The sequence below is a fragment of the Netta rufina genome, assembly GCF_964035555.1.
Source record: "Netta rufina genome assembly, chromosome: 20".
In the NCBI taxonomy this organism is placed as follows: domain Eukaryota; kingdom Metazoa; phylum Chordata; class Aves; order Anseriformes; family Anatidae; genus Netta; species Netta rufina.
The window spans coordinates 1,203,676-1,224,266 of NC_140144.1; the positions used below are offsets into that span (position 1 = coordinate 1,203,676).

The following is a 20,591-nucleotide window of genomic DNA, read 5'->3' on the forward strand; positions in this document are numbered from 1 at the left end:
CTTGGCATCGAGTGATTGGCAGTTACAGGAGCCTCTCAGAGCGCAAAGCTGGATGCGTGCTCGCCTCCGGCTCGGGATGCGCTGGCCAATGAGATCCGCGACCGCGTTGATAGTTAGGGTTTTGTGCCTATGAGCAGCGATGACGTCACACCTGCCAGTGAAGCGCTATTTTTACCGAAGCCCATTGCGGCCTCCAGCCCCGCCCCCCGCGCTCGTCCCGCCCCCCTCCCAGGACTGGCCGCTTTCGCTGAAGGACGTGAGCCCGGCCCTATCGGCGGGCGCGGCGCCTCGGGGGGGCGGGCGGAGGGCTCGTGCCCCGCCCACTCGTTGCCGGGGGCGGTGCGGCCGGGGCGGCGGGTGCGGCGGCGGAGCCATGGCGGAGAGCGACTGGGACACGGTGACGGTGCTGCGCAAGAAGGGCCCCAGCGCGGCCCAGGCCAAGTCCAAGCAGGTCGGCGGGGCGGCGGCGGGGCCCGGTGCTGACCCCTCGCGGGGCACGCAGCCGGCACCGGGCGGGGCGGGGCGGGGCGGGGCGGGGGTGCCCCCGCGGCCTCAGGGGGCCCGAGGGGCGCGGGCCCCGGCTGCGGCCCGGCCGCCCTCCCCGGCGCCCCCTCCCCCCCCGCCCCGCCGCGGCCCGGCTGATGCAAGGGTTGGGGCGGGGCCTCCCGGTGCCGGGGCCCCGCGGGGGCGGCTCTGCTCGGGCCCCCCCCCCCGACCGCAGCCGCTTTGCTCCCGCAGGCGATCCTGGCAGCGCAGCGGCGGGGCGAGGACGTGGAGACCTCCAAGAAGTGTGAGTACGGCCCGCGGCCGCCGCGACCCCTGCGCAGCCCTCCCGGCATGGCTCGGCCCCTGCCCGGAGCCCGGCGTCACGAGGGAAGGAGACCGGGAGCGGGGCCGGCTGCTGCCTGCTGCGGGAGCCTTCCGTGGGCGCGCCGAGCGGCCCGGGCTGGCGGCGGTGTGCGCGGCGGTGCCTTCCTTCAGGCAGAGATGTTAATGCATAATCGCGCTCTTTAAGCGCGTAAACGAGGAAATCGCTAGTTCGAGGGCTCCAAAGCCCTCGAAAGAGTCTTTGTGATTGCACGACTCAGGTTAAACTCCCTGTGTATAGTTATTTCTTTTGCTGATAACATACACTTAACAATCTCGATAACTGTTCTTTTTCTTGTAGTGTAGCAGTTAAAAAATTCTGTTTGCTGTCTGATACAAATCAGGTGCCGTATGGAAAAGATTATGATTGTTGTAAACGAATAAACAGCTGACCCTTGAACAGGGTTTAGTCAGCTTTTTCGAGACACTGGATTTCGGAGGTTGGTGTTAGAGAAGGGATTCAAGCTATAACTAAAATATTCTGACTATGTGAGGTAAAGCAACAGCATATTTTTGAACCTCAGGCTTTCTGCAAAGTTAAATAGGGTTACAGTTTAATTCTAAACAGCATCAGAAAATTGACTAAAAGCTAGTTTAGTGCTGCCTTGTAACTGAGCAAGCAAGGTACAAGTTCCAGTACTAAATCCTCCCGGCTGTAGCAAAAACTTGTATGTATGGAGTGAAATTTGAATATTAAAACCCCAAGCAAGAGCAAAAATTTGCATAGCTGGAATGAAGTAAAGAAAGGGGAGGGCTCTGAATGACTGTTTAGATATCAGCATTTAATAGGATTAAGATAACATTTTCCCTGAGCTGCAGCAGGCAGGCAAGATCTGGTTGAGGTCCATGCTGATGTTGGCACGTTAAATTGTTGAAAACTTCCTGGGATCCTGGGCAGCTGGGTGTTCAGAAAAACTGCTTTGATATTTTTTGGCGCAGCTCTGAGCCTTACTTTGTTTGTTCTTTTATTTTTGTTGTTGTTACTTTGAATGATAGGGGCAGCGGGCCAAAACAAACAACACTTTATTACAAAGAACACAGCCAAGCTCGACCGAGAAACAGAAGAGCTGCACCATGACAGAGTTCCCCTGGAGGTGGGCAAAGTAATCCAGCAGGGTCGGCAGAGCAAGGGCATGACGCAGAAGGACTTGGCCACAGTAAGTATTGCCCAGCGCTCTCCGGCCTCCTCTCTCACTCTCTGGGAATTAATATAGGTAGGCACCTTGAGGCAGGTGAAGATGGATGGATACTTCTTTTCCTGTATCTCCATGGGTATCATGAGCAGGAGGTTTGAATATAGCATCTCTGTTGTCTGACCTCCGAGAGCATGAGTTACATAGGCTTAGGGGGTTATTTGTGCAGCTGTTGCAGCCAGTGAGGTGGTAGGACGCTTCGCCATCAACTCAGTGTGGATGTGAGTTCTTTTGTACTGTGTTCAGAAGTCCATTGCTTTACTAATGAGCAGCAGTATTTAGTGTTTTTCCTCCTGGCAGGCTAAGAGAAGTCTGTCCAGGATGAGTGTTGCCATCACAGTGGCACTCAAATAGTGAAGGGAGGTGATAGAGGGATGATGGAGTAAGCCTGGAAGTAGGCACTTTGTCTTCTGATCCTGGCATAATTAGAGGATGCATCTTTTCTATGTGAATACTGGGGGGCTGGTTCTGAACATCTACTGTGTATGGAGCCAATGTTTGAGACATGTAATGTCTTTTTAGAAAATCAATGAAAAACCACAAGTTATTGCTGACTACGAATCAGGAAGAGCAATCCCCAATAATCAGGTTATGGGCAAGATTGAAAGAGCCATTGGTAAGTCAAATAGACTTCAAAAATAATGACACTGTTTTCAGTTTTCTCAGTGCCTCAATGTTTCAGTAAGAGATGTTTTTGTTTAAGTTGTTTACACCTACAGTCAGGAACAAGTGCTGACTGTAGGCTGTTATGGTTGCTGTGTCATTAAACTGTATGCTTTTAAGATCTGGAACTGTGAACTCACAGCTCTTACTTGCCTTTGTTTTCCATCTTTGTGGGTGTGTCTTTGCCCCAGGGACCTCTCTTGTATACAGTCCCCCCCAAAATCAGTGATATGCTGTGTCCCTAGAAAGTCTGATGGTAACTCAGGAAAATATCTCGCCACCACTAGAGTTAATGTGGGTCTCCTACACCTGTTCAAATACCATTTTCTAGGAACACAGTCAATGCACAAGCAAAATTAGAGTCTTTTCTGTAACTTTCTGATGCTGCTACAAACTGAAGTAGGATTCTTCCTAAATCTGTTTCCCCTGCCTTCTTTTCTGGACACTCTCTTCTTTAGAGGTGAATGATGAAGTGTACAGCAGCTGATGGTTGTTTCCTTTGTCTTATTCCAGGCCTTAAACTGCGTGGGAAGGATATTGGAAAACCACTCGAAACTGGCCCCAAAGGGAAGTGACAACAAAGCCTCGAAATCAGTTTGTTCAGACTGATCTCGTCTGGCTGGTTCTCCTTAGCCTCCAGAATCTCTCTTCGTATTGCCAAGCTGAACAAGAGGGTTTCAGACTTGCTTTGGGGGGGGAAATCTGCAGAATCTGTACCTGCTGTAAAAAGGCAACCTTAAAGAAGCGTTTGTCCTGATTTTGTTTTTCCTTCCTCCTTTCCAGAGATTGAAGAACTAAACCCAAAAAAATACTGCATCTAATTTGCCACAAAACATGTGTGTCTTGTTGTTTAGAAGCAGCTAATGTTAAGACACTTGGGGTGGCCTGAAATGTGATAATTTAATTGGAACAATTTTTGGGAAGGGTGGGATATATTATATATAAATAATTTGGGAGAGTTGAGGGTTGATCAGTGTCTGCATTTGAAATGATGACTCAGTCACTGCATTGCAATGACGTTTTTTCTTTGTTCCTTCCAGCCTGTTTTAAAGAGATCTATAATAAAGTTTGATACCCTTCAGTTGCATGGGGTAGTTGCTTCGTGCTTACCAGCTGGTAGTAAGTTTTTGTTGTTGGCTATGACAGGTGCACTTCTTCTGGAAGTGCAGTGGGACTACCTGGAGCATGTAGGGTAACAGGTGGTGGTCACAGCCTTCCTAGCTGCTCTGCTTCTTTCCTTGTTGCTTAGGACTGCAGCTTTGGCTTACATCCCAGAGATTAAATCAATACTGTGTTTTTATCTTGTATGGAGAAGGTGAATGGAGTCTTTGGCATCGTACAAAGCAAGACCACTGCAGAGACAGTGGGGCATTTATATGCAGCCAGAGCCCTCCTTATATCCTCTTTTTTACCCTTCTTGTTGAGTGCTGCCAGGATGGGAGCTGTGGTGGAGCTTTAAGGATTCTGCTCAACATGACTGTGTGGCATGACTGTCCTTAAGTTGGACAGAGCTGAAGGGAGAATTAATTGTCTGTAGAAGGACAAGAGGAAAAGCAGGCTTCTGCCACAAATCACGTAAGTGGCATGCTATGTTCCCTTCAGCCAAGCTGTGGCAGTTTAAAGAGACTGGGCTTGCTAATGAACTGTTTACCTCCACAGAGGCTGAAGTGGTTTGTTGTTGCATTTATTTGGCAGACTTGGCAAGGGCTTGCCTGAGGTGATAGTATTAAATTGTTCTGTAAGCTTGGGGAGGGGGGCATTTAAATTTTAAATTGTCATTTAGATGCAAGTTATGAGGAGTCCTCAAAACAAGTATGGGCCATCCTGTGGTGGGTGAGTGCCTATACAGCTGGGTCCGAGCTGTTGGCTGCTGGCAGGTGTGCTGTGTGGTGCTGCCCACCCTGCTCCCTGCCCAACTGCCTCCACCCAAAGCCCCCGCAGCCCTGCCTTGCTGGCCAGGCACTTCTGTGCCCTGGGAGCTGACAGGTCTGTGCTCTTCTTCTTAATCCTGGGAGAGGGAAACCGCTTTTGTTGGACGCAAGCACCCATCCCTGGAGGGGTGCAGGATGGTGCACTCTGCCCCCTTCCACCTGAGAAATGGGCAACTGCCAGGACCCTGCTCACACAAGGACGACTGGTCCTGCCCCGAGAAACCCCTGCTCCCTGGGTCTGTCAATGCACAGGCACGTCACGGTGTCTCAGTGTGTTACAGAAAGCTCATGTTACAAAAGACAGCAGTGCTTTTCCCGAGCGCAGCATTGGAGGTAGTGGAGGAAGCATCTGAGCTGTGCCCCTGGGGCTGGTGCCCACTGCAGCTCCGCAGTGTGAGATGTTGGACAGCGAGGGCGCCTGGAGCTGGGCAAGGCTGTGAGCTGAACGGAGCGGGGGGGTTTGCTGGAAGGATGCTCTGCCCCATGTGTGCCTCGCAGGCATGAGGAGGTGAAAAGTGTTGGCTTATTAATTCAATCTTCATCCCTCTCTTTTTGCACTGGTGATATAATGACCTTGTCCTGTAAAGAAGGCTCAATGTGAGCTGGGTCCAGTAAGTGTAGGCTGTCTAATAGGAAATCCAAAGACTTCCAGGTTGTGGAGGGGATAACCCATACACCAGCACACGTGAACCCCAGCAGACGAAACTGCCCAGTGAGTCTGGGTGGGCTCCTTGTCTTTTGAGATCAGCCTTGGTATGGCTGCAAGAGATCAGTGGCTCTGCTGGGGACAGCGTGGCACCAAGCTCATTGAAAGAAACTGAATGTAGTTTAAGCTCTAGGTTTGAAGCTCCTGGCTACAAGAGGTTGAGCAATGTTTGCGTGACCCGCTCTCCAGCAGGGCCCTGGGGAGGAGGATTGCAGCCTCAGCTGTTTCTGTAGCAAACACCTGATCACAGCAGCAAAATATCTAGGTCAGTCCTACAGCTCTAGGGTCACTCATTTGCCAGTGACCAGATAAGTTGCTGAGCCCTTTGCACTTCTCTGATGTGTTAGCAGATTGTAGGCTCACTAGGTGCCTGCTAGAATTTGCTGAGCTTTTTAAGAAAGGCTATTTTTGCTGTTGGGGGCAGCTGGGCAAATGAGATAGTCCTGCACCCTCATCCTGAGGGCCAGGGCTGCTCCTTACATCTCGAAAAGTGATGTTGTCGAAGCCCTGGGGAATGCTGCTCTCTGCTGACATCCTGCTCCCCTGTCCTCTCCTCTTCAGCCAGTACCAGCTGCTGGCCACTGCCAGTGCCAGGATGATGATGACCAGCAGAATGCTGAGCACCACTTCTGCCACAAAGCCACGGGAAGACTTCTCTGCAAGGGAACGAGATGCTGCCAGTCTCAAACACCACTGGGAAGAGCTGGCTTGAGCTGCGGCCAAAATGCCAGCACCCTGGGTGGCGCAGGATTCACATTCCCCCATTACACGGTGCCAAAGGCAGCCTGCATCCAGCCTCTGCAGCTGGAAGGACTTGTGGCCAGAGGGAACCCTCCCTGCCACACAAAGCTGTCTCATACCAGCACCCTGCCCAGCTGCCGTGGGGAGGGTCAAATCCCCTTCTCTGAGGCTGGAAGCAGCTGTGTGCAAGCTGTTTGTGCCCCTTGTGCTCTGGGGGCTTGTGGAGGCCACAATCCCAAAGAACACAAGATACAGTTGTTTGGGGCTGCCTCACACACACCTTTCCCCTGTGTGTCTGGGCTGGAATCACAGCCTCCAGTGGTACTGTACTCAATATCATCTAGTGCCACGGTCCCCTCCATTGGCCATATCCGCGTGGTGATCTCAAAGATAATCTGCAAGAGAAGACAGGTTGTTGGGGGTGATGCACAGGGAGAGCAACCAGCAACCTGGGATGGCACCCAGCGTGGCCCCACTCACCTGGAACTCACTGGGGCTCTGCACAGGCACTGTGCCGTTCTGCCAGCCCCGGCTTGAGTGTCCTGCCACAGTCCAGGCTGTGCGCTGCCCTGATGCACTCTGCAGCCTCACCCGCAGCTCCCCGTCAGCTAAAACGTGCGGGGTGTGAGGGGTGTACCCCTGTATCAACGACGGCTCAAAGCTCACAAGAGAAGCCAGCCCCTCCTATCTGTGCCACCCTCTGCTGTGACAGCAGCACCCAGCAAGACACACACACACCCTGGTACGGAGGGGGTTTGCAGCCCCCTGGCTGAGCCCCCAGCCACCCCCCCCCACAGGCTGAAGCCATCCTCTGCGGGGACAGCACCTTCTGCTCAGCCTGCTGGGGCAGCACTTACAGAGGTGCTCTGGGATGTCCATGTGGTACCAGAAGCGCAGGCAGGAATCGGCAGTGGCAGGCAGGTGCTGGCTCTCCAGCTGGGCAGTGGTGCCCCCTGCACCCAGCACGCGGGTGTCAAAGTGCACATAGTGACCTGGAGGGGCAGGGACAGAGTGCAGGGTGGACCCCGTCCTGCAGCCCTCCCAGTGCCTCCTGCTCCCCATGCTCCTGAGACATGCCCTGAGAACTGAACCCCCCAGTCCTGCTTCTTGCTGCCTTTGGGACCAAGCCATGTGGATGCCATGGAGCCCACCATGTATAGGGCTGGGGCCCACAGTGGAGCTGTGCTGTCATGTGGGTGGGCATCTGCCCCTCATGGGATCTGTTCTGCCTGGTCTCATACCAGTCCAAGCCTGGGGCAAGGACAGAGCTGACAAGGGCACAGCTTTTAGGGCTGGGATGAAGTGGAGGGGACATACATGGGTGACCTCCTCCATCCCCAGCTCCTCCTGACCCTCCCAGCCATGCCAGGGCACCCTTGGTTGGGGTGGGGGCTTAGGGGTGTCTCCTACCATTTTTTGTGCCCAGAGTGTGATCCTGCTCAGGGCCGGGGTATTTGGCCAGGGGGACCCCACTTTTCCAGCCCCAGGCGAAGCTGTGCAGGTGCTCATCCACGGGGCTGCTCCAGCCACACATGTCCAGCTCGAAGTCACAGGATACTGTAGGAAATGAGGGCTAAGATGCATGCACTACTAGATGGATGGTGGATGGGAAGGGCTGTCCCTAACCCCACAGCCACATGTCCCCATGGGGTGCCTCAGACCCCAGCCTGGCCATGCTGCTGCCATGGAATGGGCTCTTACCTGGCTCAGGGCAGGCTCCATCCGACACATGCAGGTCATCCAGCGCGATGTACCCATGGTCACCCCCGGCTCCTACCACTTCAAATATTGCCTGTGGGGAGGTGGGGAGTGGGGACACGAAGGTTGGCAGCTGCCATGGTGCAGGCAGTGTGCTGGAGCAGTGTACCCATCGTCACCCTGCTTCCTCCTGCAGCTTCAACCCTGCCGGGAGGTGCCCTAGGCCCTGTCTCACCTTCCAGTCCCCATCCGCCTGGACAGTGGCTTGGCTGCGGTGCCAGGTGTCCCCTTCCATTGTGCTCATGCTGAACAGCTTCCTCAACACCCCGCTGTCCTCCACAAGGATGCTGAGAGACCCTGCCCAGGGACCCCCCACAAGGCTGGATGCATGCTGTGCTGTGGCATGGTGCATAGCAAGCACTTGGCCCCCTGGTGCCTACCCGTCGGGAGCTGCCCCACAGGACCCAAGCATCCTGTGCTGACCTGCGGTACTTGGCAAGGGGCACATGGGGCTCACCTGGGTCTCCAGTGCTCAGCTGGTACCAGAAGGCCAGGCACTGGGCAGGTGCAGAGGGCTGGTATGGTGCAGAGGTGAGGGTGGCCTTGTGCCCCATGGGCAGGGAGCCCTTGCTGGTGCTCACCACCATGTAATGCCCTGGTGAGAGAGAAGCCCCCATGCTGTGACACTTCCCCTCCCCGCCCTTGCCCAGCCCTGCTGAGGGTCACTGGGGAGCCCTGGAGTTGGGAAAATGGGTTTGAGGAGCCCTGAGGTTGGGGAGTGCTGTACTCAGTGCTTCTGTTATGTTGAAGCAGCAGCACAGTCACGGTCTAGGGGATGGAGGGGGACTAAGCCCTGTGACCATGCAGGCAGCAGAGGTGAGCAGGGCAGCTCCTCAGACCCCATGAAGCCGTGGCCCCGCTACCTGCAGCAGTGCCAGTGGTGTGGTCAGCTGGGGGGCCAGCGATAGTGCCGGTGCTGTTGCTCTGCCGCAGCCATGTCGGCTGTGTGCTGCCCGTCAGCCCACAGGTGTCTGCCTCAAAGGAGCAGGAGAGCTCGGCTCCACAGGTGCCCTCTGTCACCAACAGGTCATCCAGCGCTGCATCACCCACAAAGCCGTCCCGCAGGGCCTCGAAGGCCAGCTGCCGCCAGGGGCAAGACAGCAGCTTCAGAGGGGCCCAGCCTGCACCCCACAGCACAGGGACCCCCGCACAGCACAGCCCCACGCCGCCAGGCACCCGCAGGCCTCACTCACCCGGTAGCGTTGCCGTCCCGTGGCAGGGAGCGTTGCCAGTCCCCGGTGCCAGAGACTGCCCTGGGTCCCCCGCTGGGTCCACAGCACCGTCTCCTCTGCTCCCTCCAGCTGCAGCTTGAGGTTCAGGGTGCCTGGGCAGAGGGGAACATTGAGGAGTCGGCCTCAGTGCCCAGGCTCACGGCAGCACTGCACAGCCCCAGGTGCCCTGTCCTGCACCCCACCGGGACCCTGCACTCCTCAGCAATATCCAGGCTGGAGCATCCTAGTGAGGATGCAAAGGGCCACGTACCGATCTGTGGGCCAGCCAGGCGGTACCAGAAGGTGAGGCAGCGTGGGGTGGCGGCAGGCTCCTGGCTGTAGGTGATGAGCTGTGCACGCTGACCACGGGTCCATGGTGCCGAGGGGTTCGTGGCCAGAAAATAGCCTGAGCATCAAGAACAGCCAGGGTGGATGGGGCACAGGCATGGGAGCTATGCTGCACCCACCTGTCCTGCCCTCACTGTCAGGGCCTCATCATGCCCCCAGCCCTGGGTCTGGGTGCCCCTGGGCTGCCTTGGCTGAGCCCGTACCATATGCAGGGGGGTCTCAGTGCTGCTCAGGGTGTGCAGGGCACATCCCACCCTGGGGATAGGGGGCTGCAGGGTCCCCCCAGTTGGCCAGGCCCCCAGGAGAGGAGCTGACCCCTTACCAGAACCAGTGGTGTGGTCAGAGCCCTGCCCCTGCCCTGTGCTGTGGACCCACTGGAAGTCGCTGGCCTGATCCTGGTACCAGCCGCACAGGCCTGTCTCGAAGTTGCAGGACAGCTCTGGCCAGAGAGAGGTGACCATGGTGAGGGTGGTGTGGATAAAGAACCCCGAAAGCAAACAGGTACCCCAAATGTCCCTTTACCCAGCCCAGCACAGCTGCTCCCCCCTGCCCCACTCCCCAGGTTCGCCCCATGCTCCTGGGGGTGGCAAATGTCAGGGGGCAGGATGTGTGCTCTGGGCCAAGGGCTCACATGGCTGCGGCCCTGTCCCTGGGGGGGGGGGACAGGTGAGGATCACCTGGCAGCCCCCAGGCAGCAGCACCCACCTCCCAGTGGCTCTAAGCAGGGTCCTCTCCTGCCCACCATACCCAGAGGAAGGCACCCGCATGCACTGACATACCCGTGGCCCCTGGGGGCATCACATTGGGGTCACACTGCACAAACGTCACGTTGTCAATGGCAGCGTCTGCTTGGTCCTGCAGGTCCACCAGCCCCAGCAGCTCGACCTGGGGGTGGCTGCGATGAGTCCCAGGCTGCTGGTGGCACCAGCACTGCCTGGTCTGCCACTGGCCAGGCTGGTTGTACCTGGAAGGGCCGGGCCCTCTCTCCCAGCAGGATGTGGACATGTCCCCAGGCCATGCTGCCATGACCCCGCACGTGCCAGGCCAGGTGGGTCATGCCTGTGGTGTGGTCCACGACGCTGACAGCGAGGAAGCCTGGGCATGAGAAATGGTGCTGGGGGCACAGGTAACCCACATGGCCATCACCCATCCAGCCTGCAGCTGCAGGGAATGGGGACGCCCCCAGCTCCAGGCAGCATGATGGGGGACAGCAGGGCTGGGAAAGACAACAGTGTCTTGCAGTTGACCCCAGGCAAGGCAGGGGCTACCTTGGGGGCCGCTCTGGATGTGGTAGCTCATCTCCATGCTGCAGGCCAGGCCAGAGGGGCCCAGCAGAGGCGTGCGTGCCTTTGCAGGAGCCACCATTTGTCCTTCTCCTTCCTGGAGGGCCAGGAAAGCCCCTGGACAAGGAAACAGCCTGAGGGGTTGGGGCAGAGCCACAACAGAGCACCCCCAGCCAAAGCACCCTGCTTCTAGCACCCTGCCTGGGCACACCACCCCAACCCCCTCCCACAGCGGCTTCCATCTGAACAGGAGCAGGAACAGGGGCAGGGGGGTCTGCACCCTGGGAGCCCCCATGGTGCTGGGGACCAACGAGCACCATTTCAAGCAGTGGAAATGGCCTCACCTGCTCCTGCGAGGGCAATGGCTCTGGGCTCGGTGGCCCTCTGTATGGCCCAGCGCAGCCGGCCCACGCTGACATCATGCCAACCCCCGTCCCCCTCCTCAAAGGTGGTGGCTCCTGCAAAACCAAGCGATCATTGCTGTGGTACCATGGAGCTTCCCAGACTGCCCCAGCCCAACCTGGGGTGCCCTGGGCCCCCTTGCCCCAGCCTCACCATGACTCTGGGCATGGGGAGCTGGGTGCCCAGCTTCTGCCCACAGACTCACCACAGAGTTTCTCATCGGAGCCATCAGTGCATATCTTGGCAAAGTCACAGGCCAGCTCACTGCTGATGCAGCTCCCATTATCGCAGGTGAACTCCCCGTCTATGCAGGTGCTGGCATGGTCCTGGCCTGGCAGCGCCATCGGAGATGGATCTGATGGTGAAAGCCCCAGGCTGGAGTGCAGTACTGGCAGGGTGTGAGGCCAGACCTGGGTCCAGGCATTGTCCCAGCATTGCCCCTTCCAGCTGTAGCCCCACCAGGTGTCCCCTGGCAGCACAGCCCGGCCATGGCAGCACAGTCCTGTGCTGGCACAACCCTACTGGTCTGTCCCCACAGACAGTCAACGCTGGCCCCAAGCATCTCCCTAGTTCTATATGTCCCCCAGCCCTGCCTTGGTGCTGCCTCCAAACAAAAGGGACCTGGTAGTTGTCAATGGTATCTCTGTGTGTGATATGGCTGAGTAAGGAGGATTTGGAGCAGGGGTGTCACAGGTGCAGGACCAGGATACCAGGCACTTCAGGCTGTGGTACCCAGGGCAAGTACTTGCTATGTTGTGCCCAGGATGGCCACCATGATAAGTAGAAGACAGGCAGACCCTGAAGCAAGTCCTCTAGTGATGGTGACGTGGCCAGAAGGCACCTGGGAGCCACAGCCCACATCCAAGCTCACCCAGATGTGGAGTACAGCCTGGAGACAGGATCAGGTCGTCGATGGCCACAGTCCCTCCACTTCTGGCCACCCCCTTGATCAGCACCTGCAGGGAAGCACCATGCCAGCAGGTCAGCACAGGGTCTTGCACAGAGGGGCTGTGTGACACTGCTGGGAAAGGGGGGACACTGGGGAGCCATGGGATGGAGGATACCCAGCCCCTCTGATCGGCTAGCACTCGCACCCCCAAGGAAGGGATCCACGGGAGCAAAGGTGATGCTGTGTCTGCAAGGGGTGCATGGGGTGGGATGGAGAGGCGTGGGCAATGGTGCTGCCCTTATACATGCGCCATGGCCTGTGGCTGCCCAGGGGTGCCACCAGAGTGCCCTCCACAGGCAACTGGGAGAGGGTCGGGTCATATGGGTGGCCATGGGGGACAGCAGATGGGCTGGGGGAAGATGTTGGGTGACATGGGGTGTGTGAAGAATCAGGATGGTCCCTGGGTTTGGGGGGCATTTGGAAGTGGGGGACACAGGGGACATGAGAATGGTATTTGCCACCACCAGGAGGCCCAGCTCTGGCCTCTGGTTCCCAGTCTATATACTACCCCGGTCCCATGGGTGCATCCTGAGGGCCCACAGATCAGCCGAACTGCTTGGCGGCAGCCCCTTGCCCTGTGGCAATGCTGGTGGAGGCTGCCCTGGGGTCGGGTTTTCAGGGCTGAGGTAGTGTCACAGCAAGGTCCCTGGGCACAGTGAGATTCTGGGTATCCAACTCACCCAGTACAGCCCCAGCCCACCTTGAAGCTCTCTGTCACATTGAAGTCCACTCTCTCCCGGACCCAGCAGCTGCCCGTGTCCCCTGTCCTCTGTCTCACCAGTTGCTCAGTGGAGTTGGTCATGTAGGAGATGCTGAGGCTGCTGGTGGCTGAGCCATGGAGGTGGCAGTACAGCACAAGCTGGAGCCGGGGAGAGGTGGTGAGCAAGCCCTGAGAGCTGAGGAGGAGCACAGAGCCCCCACACCCCATGGGATGTTCACAAAGGTGGGGCTGGAGAAGCTCAGTGCTCCCAGCAGGTGCTGGGGATGCCACCAACCACCCCCAAACCTGCTGTTCTCCCCAGGCTAAGGGCCAAGGCAGACCTGGTCCCATGTGGTGCTCCCTGCAAAAAGGGAACCCATTCCTCACCACTGACATGCCCATGGGGCTGCTGTCCCCTGCCCTGCACTCATGCACCCACAGTGACTCACGTAGCAGGAGCTGTTGGAGGAGATGATGGAAATGCTCAGGCTGGCCGTGCTGCTGGACCCCGCAGCTGAGGCACTGCTGATATGGAGGAAATAGCCTGTGGGAGACACGGAGATGGAGCCAAGTGGTTCCAGGCATGCAGGTACAAAAGCAGAAGGAGCAGGTGTGGAAGCAGAGGCTGGGGAGGCTGGGACCAACAGGCAGCACATACAGTGCCCTGTACAACCATTCCCAGCTTGTGCCCCATGCCGCCCTGGCCCTGCCATCAGAACTTTCAATTTGGTTCCCCTGGTGTTCACCAAGGAGCTGTTTTCCTGCCAAGGCACAAAACAGAAGAAAACCAGAAGGCCCAGGAGAAGACAGCCAGTGCTGCCAGGAGCAGCAAGCTGCTTATCAGTGCTGACTTGCTGCAAGGTTTTCCAGCCATGCTTGCAAAACTTCTCCCAAGGGAGCCATCAGGTGTTTGCTGTTTACAGAGGCTGTTTTCCCAGTGCAGCCTCAAGCTGAGCCTAGGCATGCTGTTATCGCAGGGGCCAGAGGGCACTTCCGTGCCGGGGCTAGTGACACCAAGGCTGGCAGGTGGCTGGATTCCCCAGTGTGAAATCCCAAGGGCTGTGATGGGGCTCATAGGAGATCCTACTACCCAGCATGTACCTGCTGCGCTGTTTGTGCTGTGGTCCCGGGTGGGGATGCCGTATGTGGCACCCAAGTTCATGCTTGTGTTCCTCTCCCATGTTGTCTGCCCAGCCTCCACCCAGCTGCAGAAACCATTCTCAAAGGAGCAGATGTTGAAGCCCTCTGTGGGGGGAGCGAGAGCAGTGACACACAGATGGGGGCCCAGCGCTGCCCAGGCCGGGAGGCCCCATGGCTGTCTGTGTTGATGTTTCCCCATGACAAAGCCTGCTGGGTGAATTAGTCCTGCAGCTGTAAAGCTCCAGGGCAGTGCTGGAACAACCCATTCCAGCCCTGTGCCATCCCATGGCCCCACAGGGTCAGACCCTCTGCCCATCCATGCCCTTCCCCCCCCACCCCCGGGGCTAGAGATGCTCACGGCAATGCTGCACAGCCTCATCCGAGCTGTCCCCGCAGTCGTCAGTGCCATCGCAGAAGCGGTTCAGTGCCAGGCAGGAGCCCTGGCTGCATCTGTTCTCCTCCGCCCCGCAGACCTGCTGCCCGGGTGCTGGGGCCGTGGGACATGGTGTCAGCACCTTGCTGGCCCCCACAGGGAGCTCAGAACCCCACTGTGTTGTGCTCCCCACTCTGTCTTTCCCTGCATTGCTCTCTCCATCCAAGGTATGGCTTCTCTCTGCCCTCTGTGTGCCCTGTCTGGGGCAAGTGACCCCTGAGACACCCTGGGCAGTGGGAGAGCTCGCACAGAGCACAAAGGCTGAACCACCACCCTGGGGTGCCATCCTGCATCATCCCAGCCACCACAAGACTCACTCTGCAAGCCACAGTTCCTGAAGACAATGTCATCGAGTGCCAGCACTGCCCCACACGCAGGTGGCTGTGTCAGGGCGAAGGTGAGCTGCAACAAGAGGTGAGGGCTGGGTGAACTGATCTGGCCCAAGCCACCAGTGCAGCCTCTGCTCCCGGTGCAGCCCATGGAGGCCAGCCAGACCCCAGCACCCTCCAGCCCTAACTCTTCACCTGGAACTGCCCCGTGATCCGGCCCGTGTACGCCACCAGCTGGTGCCAGCCCTCAGCTCCATGCTGGGGGCTCTGCCACAGCTCCACCACCTTGTCCCTGGATGCCATGGCCAGGCGCAGCGTCGGCCACGCTGTCTGGTTGAGCCCTGCAGGGAGTCCCAAGATGTAGCCTTTGGCAGTGGGCACCCTGGGGTGACCGTGGGGTGACTCAGATCCTGACAGCTCTGGGGACCGAAGCAGGGTCCTGCCAGCTCTGCTTGCGGGGCATGGAAGAGGCGAGTAGGATGGCTGGGACCCAGCTCGAGGTGCCAGTGGCTTTGTCCACCACTACCCCCATGGTTGTTTCCCTGCCCTGGTACTAGTTGTGGGCACCCAGCTGCACTCACTGCTTCCAGAGAGGTGGTACGAGGCCCAGATCTCACACGTGGCAGCCACGTCCTGCATCATGGGTGACCTGAGCCAGGCAGTAGCTGTGGCTTTTGCTGGTGGGGACACTGTCACCATGAACCACCCTGGGGAGGGCAGAGCAGAGCAAGAGGTTCCAGAGCTGCAGTCAGCATCACTCCTGTGGGCGATGCCCTTGCACCCGCCAGGACAGGAGCCCTGGCAACCTCAGGGCACCCTCAGCCCAGAGGGGCAGTGCTGTGGGTGCCCACAGAGCAGCTCCCACTTACCCCTGTCTGTGCCCACGGTGTGGTCTGAGTGGAGCCCCGTGCCCCATTTGTCCAGGCTGGCCCGGCCCCGCACCCATCTGTAAGCTGTGGTGCTCACGTCCTGCCAGCCACAGTCACCTTCCTCGAAATCACAGGTGAAGGGGGTGCCCAGCACAGCTGAGACCCCCAGGTACCCTGGGGACAGGGGGGTAAAGGTCAGGGCAGGGATGGGTCCACCCCAGGGAGCGGCCGTGCCTCCAGCTCCATCACCCGTTCACCAGGCACCCACCACACTGGTTCTCATCAGAGCAGTCACTGCAATAGCACACGAAGTTGCAGAGGTGCTCGGCCGTGCTGCTGCAGCTGTTGACAACAGTGGCCCTGCTGGAGAGGATGGCCCCATCTGTGAGAGAGAGGAAGGGGCTGAAAAACCTTGTGGAGGAGCCAAGTATGGGGCCACAGCAGGGGACACCTGTGCAGGATCCTCAGTTTGGGACCCTGCTGGTTGGGACCACTGGGCTCCTGGCAGCATTGTTCCTTGGATGGAACCCTCCACTGCCTGGGTGGGCTGGCAGCTAGGGCAGGGGTTTCGCCAGGGCCTGGAGAAAAGCAAAATCCCCCAAAGTCTGGGGTTCTGCCCCATCCCTGCCCACTCACACCCACCCTCATGGTGGTTTGCATCTCCCACGACCACCACCGCTGCCTATCAGGGCCACGGCATTGGCCCTGCCACTGAAATGCGAGCACTTCCTCATCATGCTGAGGAAAGCTATCATAAACCCAGCCTGACGCTGACTTGTCCCTAGCAGCTCCAGCATTTGCTTGCCCCAGAGATTCCCCGTTTGACCTCCATGACCCTGACAGGGGGGTACCCCCCAGCCCCCCAAGCTGGGAAAGCTGCAGCAGTGCTTGGGGGAGGAGGGGGAGGGCAGTGAGCCCAACTCCCATGGGGCAGGGATGGACGGGACCAGAAGTTCTGTGGCCCCTTCGTGTCCCAAAGTGCGACCCAAGGCATGGCCCCCATGTGGGAAAACAACTCACCCAGCAGCAGCAGGGCTGCAAGGAGCATGAGCCCAGACATCTCAGCCTCCGGGATACGATGAGGGTAGAAAGGAGGCAGGCAAGGCAGGGGCCGGGGGAGGCCACGCTGTGAGCCCCAGGCTGGAATCTGTTCCTCAGGACCTGCTGCACTCTGGACTTCAGCCCCGCTGTTATCTGTGCCGCTGTACAGCGCAATTGCATCAGGTGTAGTAAAACAAGGGGCTTGACTCTGAGTGTGAGTGAGGACACATGGAGGCGAGAACAACATCCTCACGAGGGGGAGTGGAGAGGCAGGCGACCTATTCTCTGTAATCACCAGTGATAGGACCCGCAGGAATGGTGCCAAGCTGAGGCAGGGGAAGTTTAGGCTGGACATCAGGAAGAGGTTCTTCACAGACAGGGTGGTCGCACACTGGAACAGGCTCCCCAGGGAAGTAGTCACTGCACCAAGCCTGTTGGAATTTAAGAAGTGTTTGGACTGTGCACTTAGTCACATGGTCTAAACTTTTGGGTAGACCTGTGTGGTGCCAGGAGTTGGACTCGATGATCCTTATGGGTCCCTTCCAACTCGGGGTATTCTATGATTCTATGAGAAACCCTGTGCCCTCCCATGGAGCGGCCACCTCAGTCAGGGCACCCTGCGTGCCACTCCCTTAGGCTGTGGGCAGGATCCCTGCTGAGCCCAGGAAGGCACCGCACTGAGTGGGAGCTGCCGATGGGCCCCGGGCAAAGGAGGCATCAGGCTGTGGGGCTCCCCCAGGCAGAGCATCTCCCGCAGGGCCGATCCCTCCCCTCCACTCAGCACTGGGGAGAGATGTGCACATACTCCAGCTGGGGCTGGAGATGATGAAGGCTCTGCAGCATCTTTCGCAGGAGGAAAGGCTGCAAGAGGTGTAGCTGCTCAGCCTGGAGAAGGCTCAGCATGGTGGGAGTGGAGACAAGGCAGCCAGGCTCTTCTCAGAACAGGGTGCCCAAGGAAGAGACAGAACTATGAGAGCAAACTCTAATACATGAAATGCCATGTGAGTTTAAGAAAAAAAATGTTTATGGTGAAGGCCATCAAAACCAGAACAGGCTGCCCAGGCAGGTTACAGAGTCTCCATCTGCAGGAATGCTCAAAACCCCTCTGGATACAGCCCTTAGCAGTCCCCTACAGCTGACCCTGCCTGAGCAGGGGTTGCACTAGGCTATCTCTGGAGGTGCCTCCAACCTCAGCAATTCAGGGGCTTGAAGGGAAGCTGTGCTCCTCCATCCTATTCACGCCCTCCTCCTGAAGGGATGCAAGACATGGACTCCTGATGGCTCTTGAAGGACTTTTGCCCTTTTTGCCTTTTTCACTACTACATGTACTTATCCCATAGCCCCACGTGCTGCCCACATGCCTGAATCTGTCATACAATTGGTTAGAGACTCTCAGACACACCTGGAGCCAGCCAGCAATTGGCCACTGCCCCAAAGCTCACCTTATCACTGTGGCCAATTTACTTTATCTCAACGTTGCTCAAGTTTTTGTTTCTGCCATTTGTTTCCTCATTATCTCTAATTCAGGGACGTGTGAAACATCACAGAGCCACCTCTAAATTCCTTTCCCACACCCTCCCAGGTTTTGATGTCTAACAGCCATTCATGTGCAGGGAATTGGACCCTGTGACCCACGACTGCTGGGTGGTATCACCCAGGCCCTGCAGAGAGCCTGGTTGATGGTGGATAGTCGGCTGAATATGAGCCAGCAGTGTGCTCAGGTGGCCAAGAAGGCCAACGGCATCCTGGCTTGTATCAGGAACAGTGTGACCAGCAGGGCTAGGGAGGTGATCGTCCCCCTGTACTTAGCTCTGGTGAGGCCGCACCTCGAGTACTGTGTTCAGTTTTGGGCCCCTCGCTACAAGAAGGACATGGAGGTGCTTGAGCGGGTACAGAGAAGGGCAACGAAGCTGGTGAGGGGTCTGGAGAACAAGTCCTACGAGGAGCGGCTGAGGGAGCTGGGCTTGTTCAGCCTGGAGAAGAGGAGGCTCAGGGGCGACCTTATCGCTCTCTATAGGTACCTCAAGGGAGGCTGTAGCGAGGTGGGGGTTGGTCTGTTCTCCCACGTGCCTGGTGACAGGACGAGGGGGAATGGGCTTAAGTTGAGCCAGGGGAGTTTTAGGTTAGATGTTAGGAAGAACTTCTTTACTGAAAGGGTTGTGGGGCATTGGAATGGGCTGCCCAGGGAAGTGGTGGAGTCACCATCCCTGGAAGTCTTCAAAAGACGTTTAGATGTAGAGCTTAGGGAAATGGTTTAGTGGGGACTGTTAGCGTTAGGTCAGAGGTTGGACTCGATGATCTTGAGGTCTCTTCCAACCTAGAAATTCTGTGATTCTGTGATTCTGTGAGAGCAGAGCTCTTCACATAGAATCACAAAGAATAGCTGAGGCTGGAAGCACCTCTGGGTCCCTCTGGTCCAACGCTTGCTTCAGCAGGGCCACCCAGAGCAGGGTGCCCAGCACCATGTCCTTGCAGCTTTGGAGACTCCACAACTTTTCCGGGCAGCCTGTGCCAGTGCCCCACCACCCGCATGGCACAGAAGGGTGGTCTGGTGCTCAAAGGGAGCCTTCTGTGCTCCAGTTTGTGTCCACTGCCTCTTGTCCTGGCACTGGGCACCACTGACAAGAGCCTGGCTCTGTCTTCGTGGCATCCTCCCTCCAGGTATCTATACACATTGATGAGACCCCTCTGAGTCTCCTTTTCTTCAGGCTGAACTGTACCAGGCTCTCCCCATAGGAGAGGTTGTCCAGTTCCTTGATTGTCTTGGGATGATCTTCCATCTTGAGCGGGCCCAGTGCATGCCCTGGGAACCTGGGCTTGGTTCCTGGTGTTCTCCCCCTCCTACCCCCCAACTTGTACAATGGCATGTTTGGACACCATCCTCCCCAGGAAACAGCTCCAGCCCTGAGCCACCAGTCATGCAGTGGGCCCTGCAACAACGCTGGGAGCACCCCCAGCCCAACCCATGATGCCCATCCATCATTGCACACTTTTCCCTATTGCACATGAGAAGTTTGAAGTAGGACACGGGGCACAGGGACTGAATGTCAGGTCTCACTAACACTGCACATCTCCTCTATAGGACCCTCCTGACCAGGAAGGAATCAACTGAGCTGCTTTTCCAGGGCACTGCGCCACTGTGCTCCAGATCTGAATGTCAATGTCTTCCTTGCTTATAAAATGTGAGCAGGACTCTGTTCCTCATCTCTGATCATGTTTGATCCTTTCCTTGTGAGGGTGGCAAGACCCTGACTTAGAGGGATGCTAACAGTGTGACCAGCAGGGCTAGGGAGGTGATCGTCCCCCTGTACTCAGCTCTGGTGAGGCCGCACCTCGAGTACTGTGTTCAGTTTTGGGCCCCTCGCTACAAGAAGGACATGGAGGTGCTTGAGTGGGTACAGAGAAGGGCGACGAAGCTGGTGAGGGGCCTGGAGAACAAGTCCTACGAGGAGCGGCTGAGGGAGCTGGGCTTGTTCAGCCTGGAGAAGAGGAGGCTCAGGGGCGACCTTATCGCTCTCTATGGGTACCTCAAGGGAGGCTGTAGCGAGGTGGGGGTTGGTCTGTTCTCCCACGTGCCTGGTGACAGGACGAGGGGGAATGGGCTTAAGTTGAGCCAGGGGAGTTTTAGGTTAGACGTTAGGAAGAACTTCTTCACTGAAAGGGTTGTGAGGCATTGGAACAGGCTGCCCAGGGAAGTGGTGGAGTCATCATCCCTGGAAGTCTTCAAAAGACGTTTAGATGTAGAGCTTAGGGATATGGTTTAGTGGGGACTGTTAGCGTTAGGTCAGAGGTTGGACTCGATGATCTTGAGGTCTCTTCCAACCTAGAAATTCTGTGATTCTGTGATCAGGGAATGTAGGACAAGTTTAATGACATTAAACTAAAAAGGGTATACTTTTATATTTAGAAATAAGGAAGAAATTTTTTATTCTGAGGGTGGTGAGGCACAGGAACATGCTGCACAGAGAAGCTGTGGGTGCCCCATCCCTGGAGGTGTTCAAGGCCAGGTTGGATGGGGGCTGGGGGC

General features: G+C 57.4%; 2 protein-coding genes across 2 annotated transcripts; one reads left to right on the forward strand and one right to left on the reverse strand.

Annotated features, from left to right (window-relative positions):
- The first annotated feature begins 315 nt into the window (after positions 1-315).
- Positions 316-3,810, forward strand: EDF1 (endothelial differentiation related factor 1). Its single transcript, XM_084298973.1, has 5 exons — positions 316-451; positions 739-790; positions 1,864-2,024; positions 2,583-2,676; positions 3,237-3,810. The coding sequence occupies exons 1-5, from the start codon at positions 374-376 to the stop codon at positions 3,296-3,298; spliced, it is 447 nt and encodes a 148-aa protein (XP_084155099.1). The 5' UTR covers positions 316-373; the 3' UTR covers positions 3,299-3,810.
- Positions 3,811-5,185: 1,375 nt separating this feature from the next.
- MAMDC4 (MAM domain containing 4) lies at positions 5,186-16,583 on the reverse strand (the record flags this gene model as incomplete). Its single annotated transcript, XM_084298794.1, has 29 exons — positions 5,186-5,233; positions 5,841-6,016; positions 6,382-6,496; positions 6,582-6,709; positions 6,959-7,093; positions 7,512-7,658; positions 7,803-7,893; positions 8,035-8,156; positions 8,317-8,454; positions 8,723-8,939; positions 9,053-9,183; positions 9,342-9,476; positions 9,741-9,857; positions 10,198-10,303; positions 10,383-10,513; positions 10,687-10,818; positions 11,046-11,159; positions 11,309-11,491; positions 11,975-12,059; positions 12,753-12,911; positions 13,202-13,296; positions 13,854-13,997; positions 14,251-14,379; positions 14,643-14,727; positions 14,850-14,995; positions 15,236-15,361; positions 15,524-15,697; positions 15,792-15,905; positions 16,544-16,583. The coding sequence occupies 29 exons, from the start codon at positions 16,581-16,583 to the stop codon at positions 5,186-5,188; spliced, it is 3,663 nt and encodes a 1,220-aa protein (XP_084154920.1).
- Positions 16,584-20,591: the final 4,008 nt, after the last annotated feature.

Coding starts and splice junctions, on each gene's coding strand:
- EDF1 (XM_084298973.1), top strand. CDS start 374: ATGGCGGAGAGCGACTGGGACACGGTGACGGTGCTGCGCAAGAAGGGC. Junction 452..738: donor CCCAGGCCAAGTCCAAGCAG/GTCGGCGGGGCG, acceptor TTGCTCCCGCAG/GCGATCCTGGCAGCGCAGCG. Junction 2,025..2,582: donor CGCAGAAGGACTTGGCCACA/GTAAGTATTGCC, acceptor ATGTCTTTTTAG/AAAATCAATGAAAAACCACA.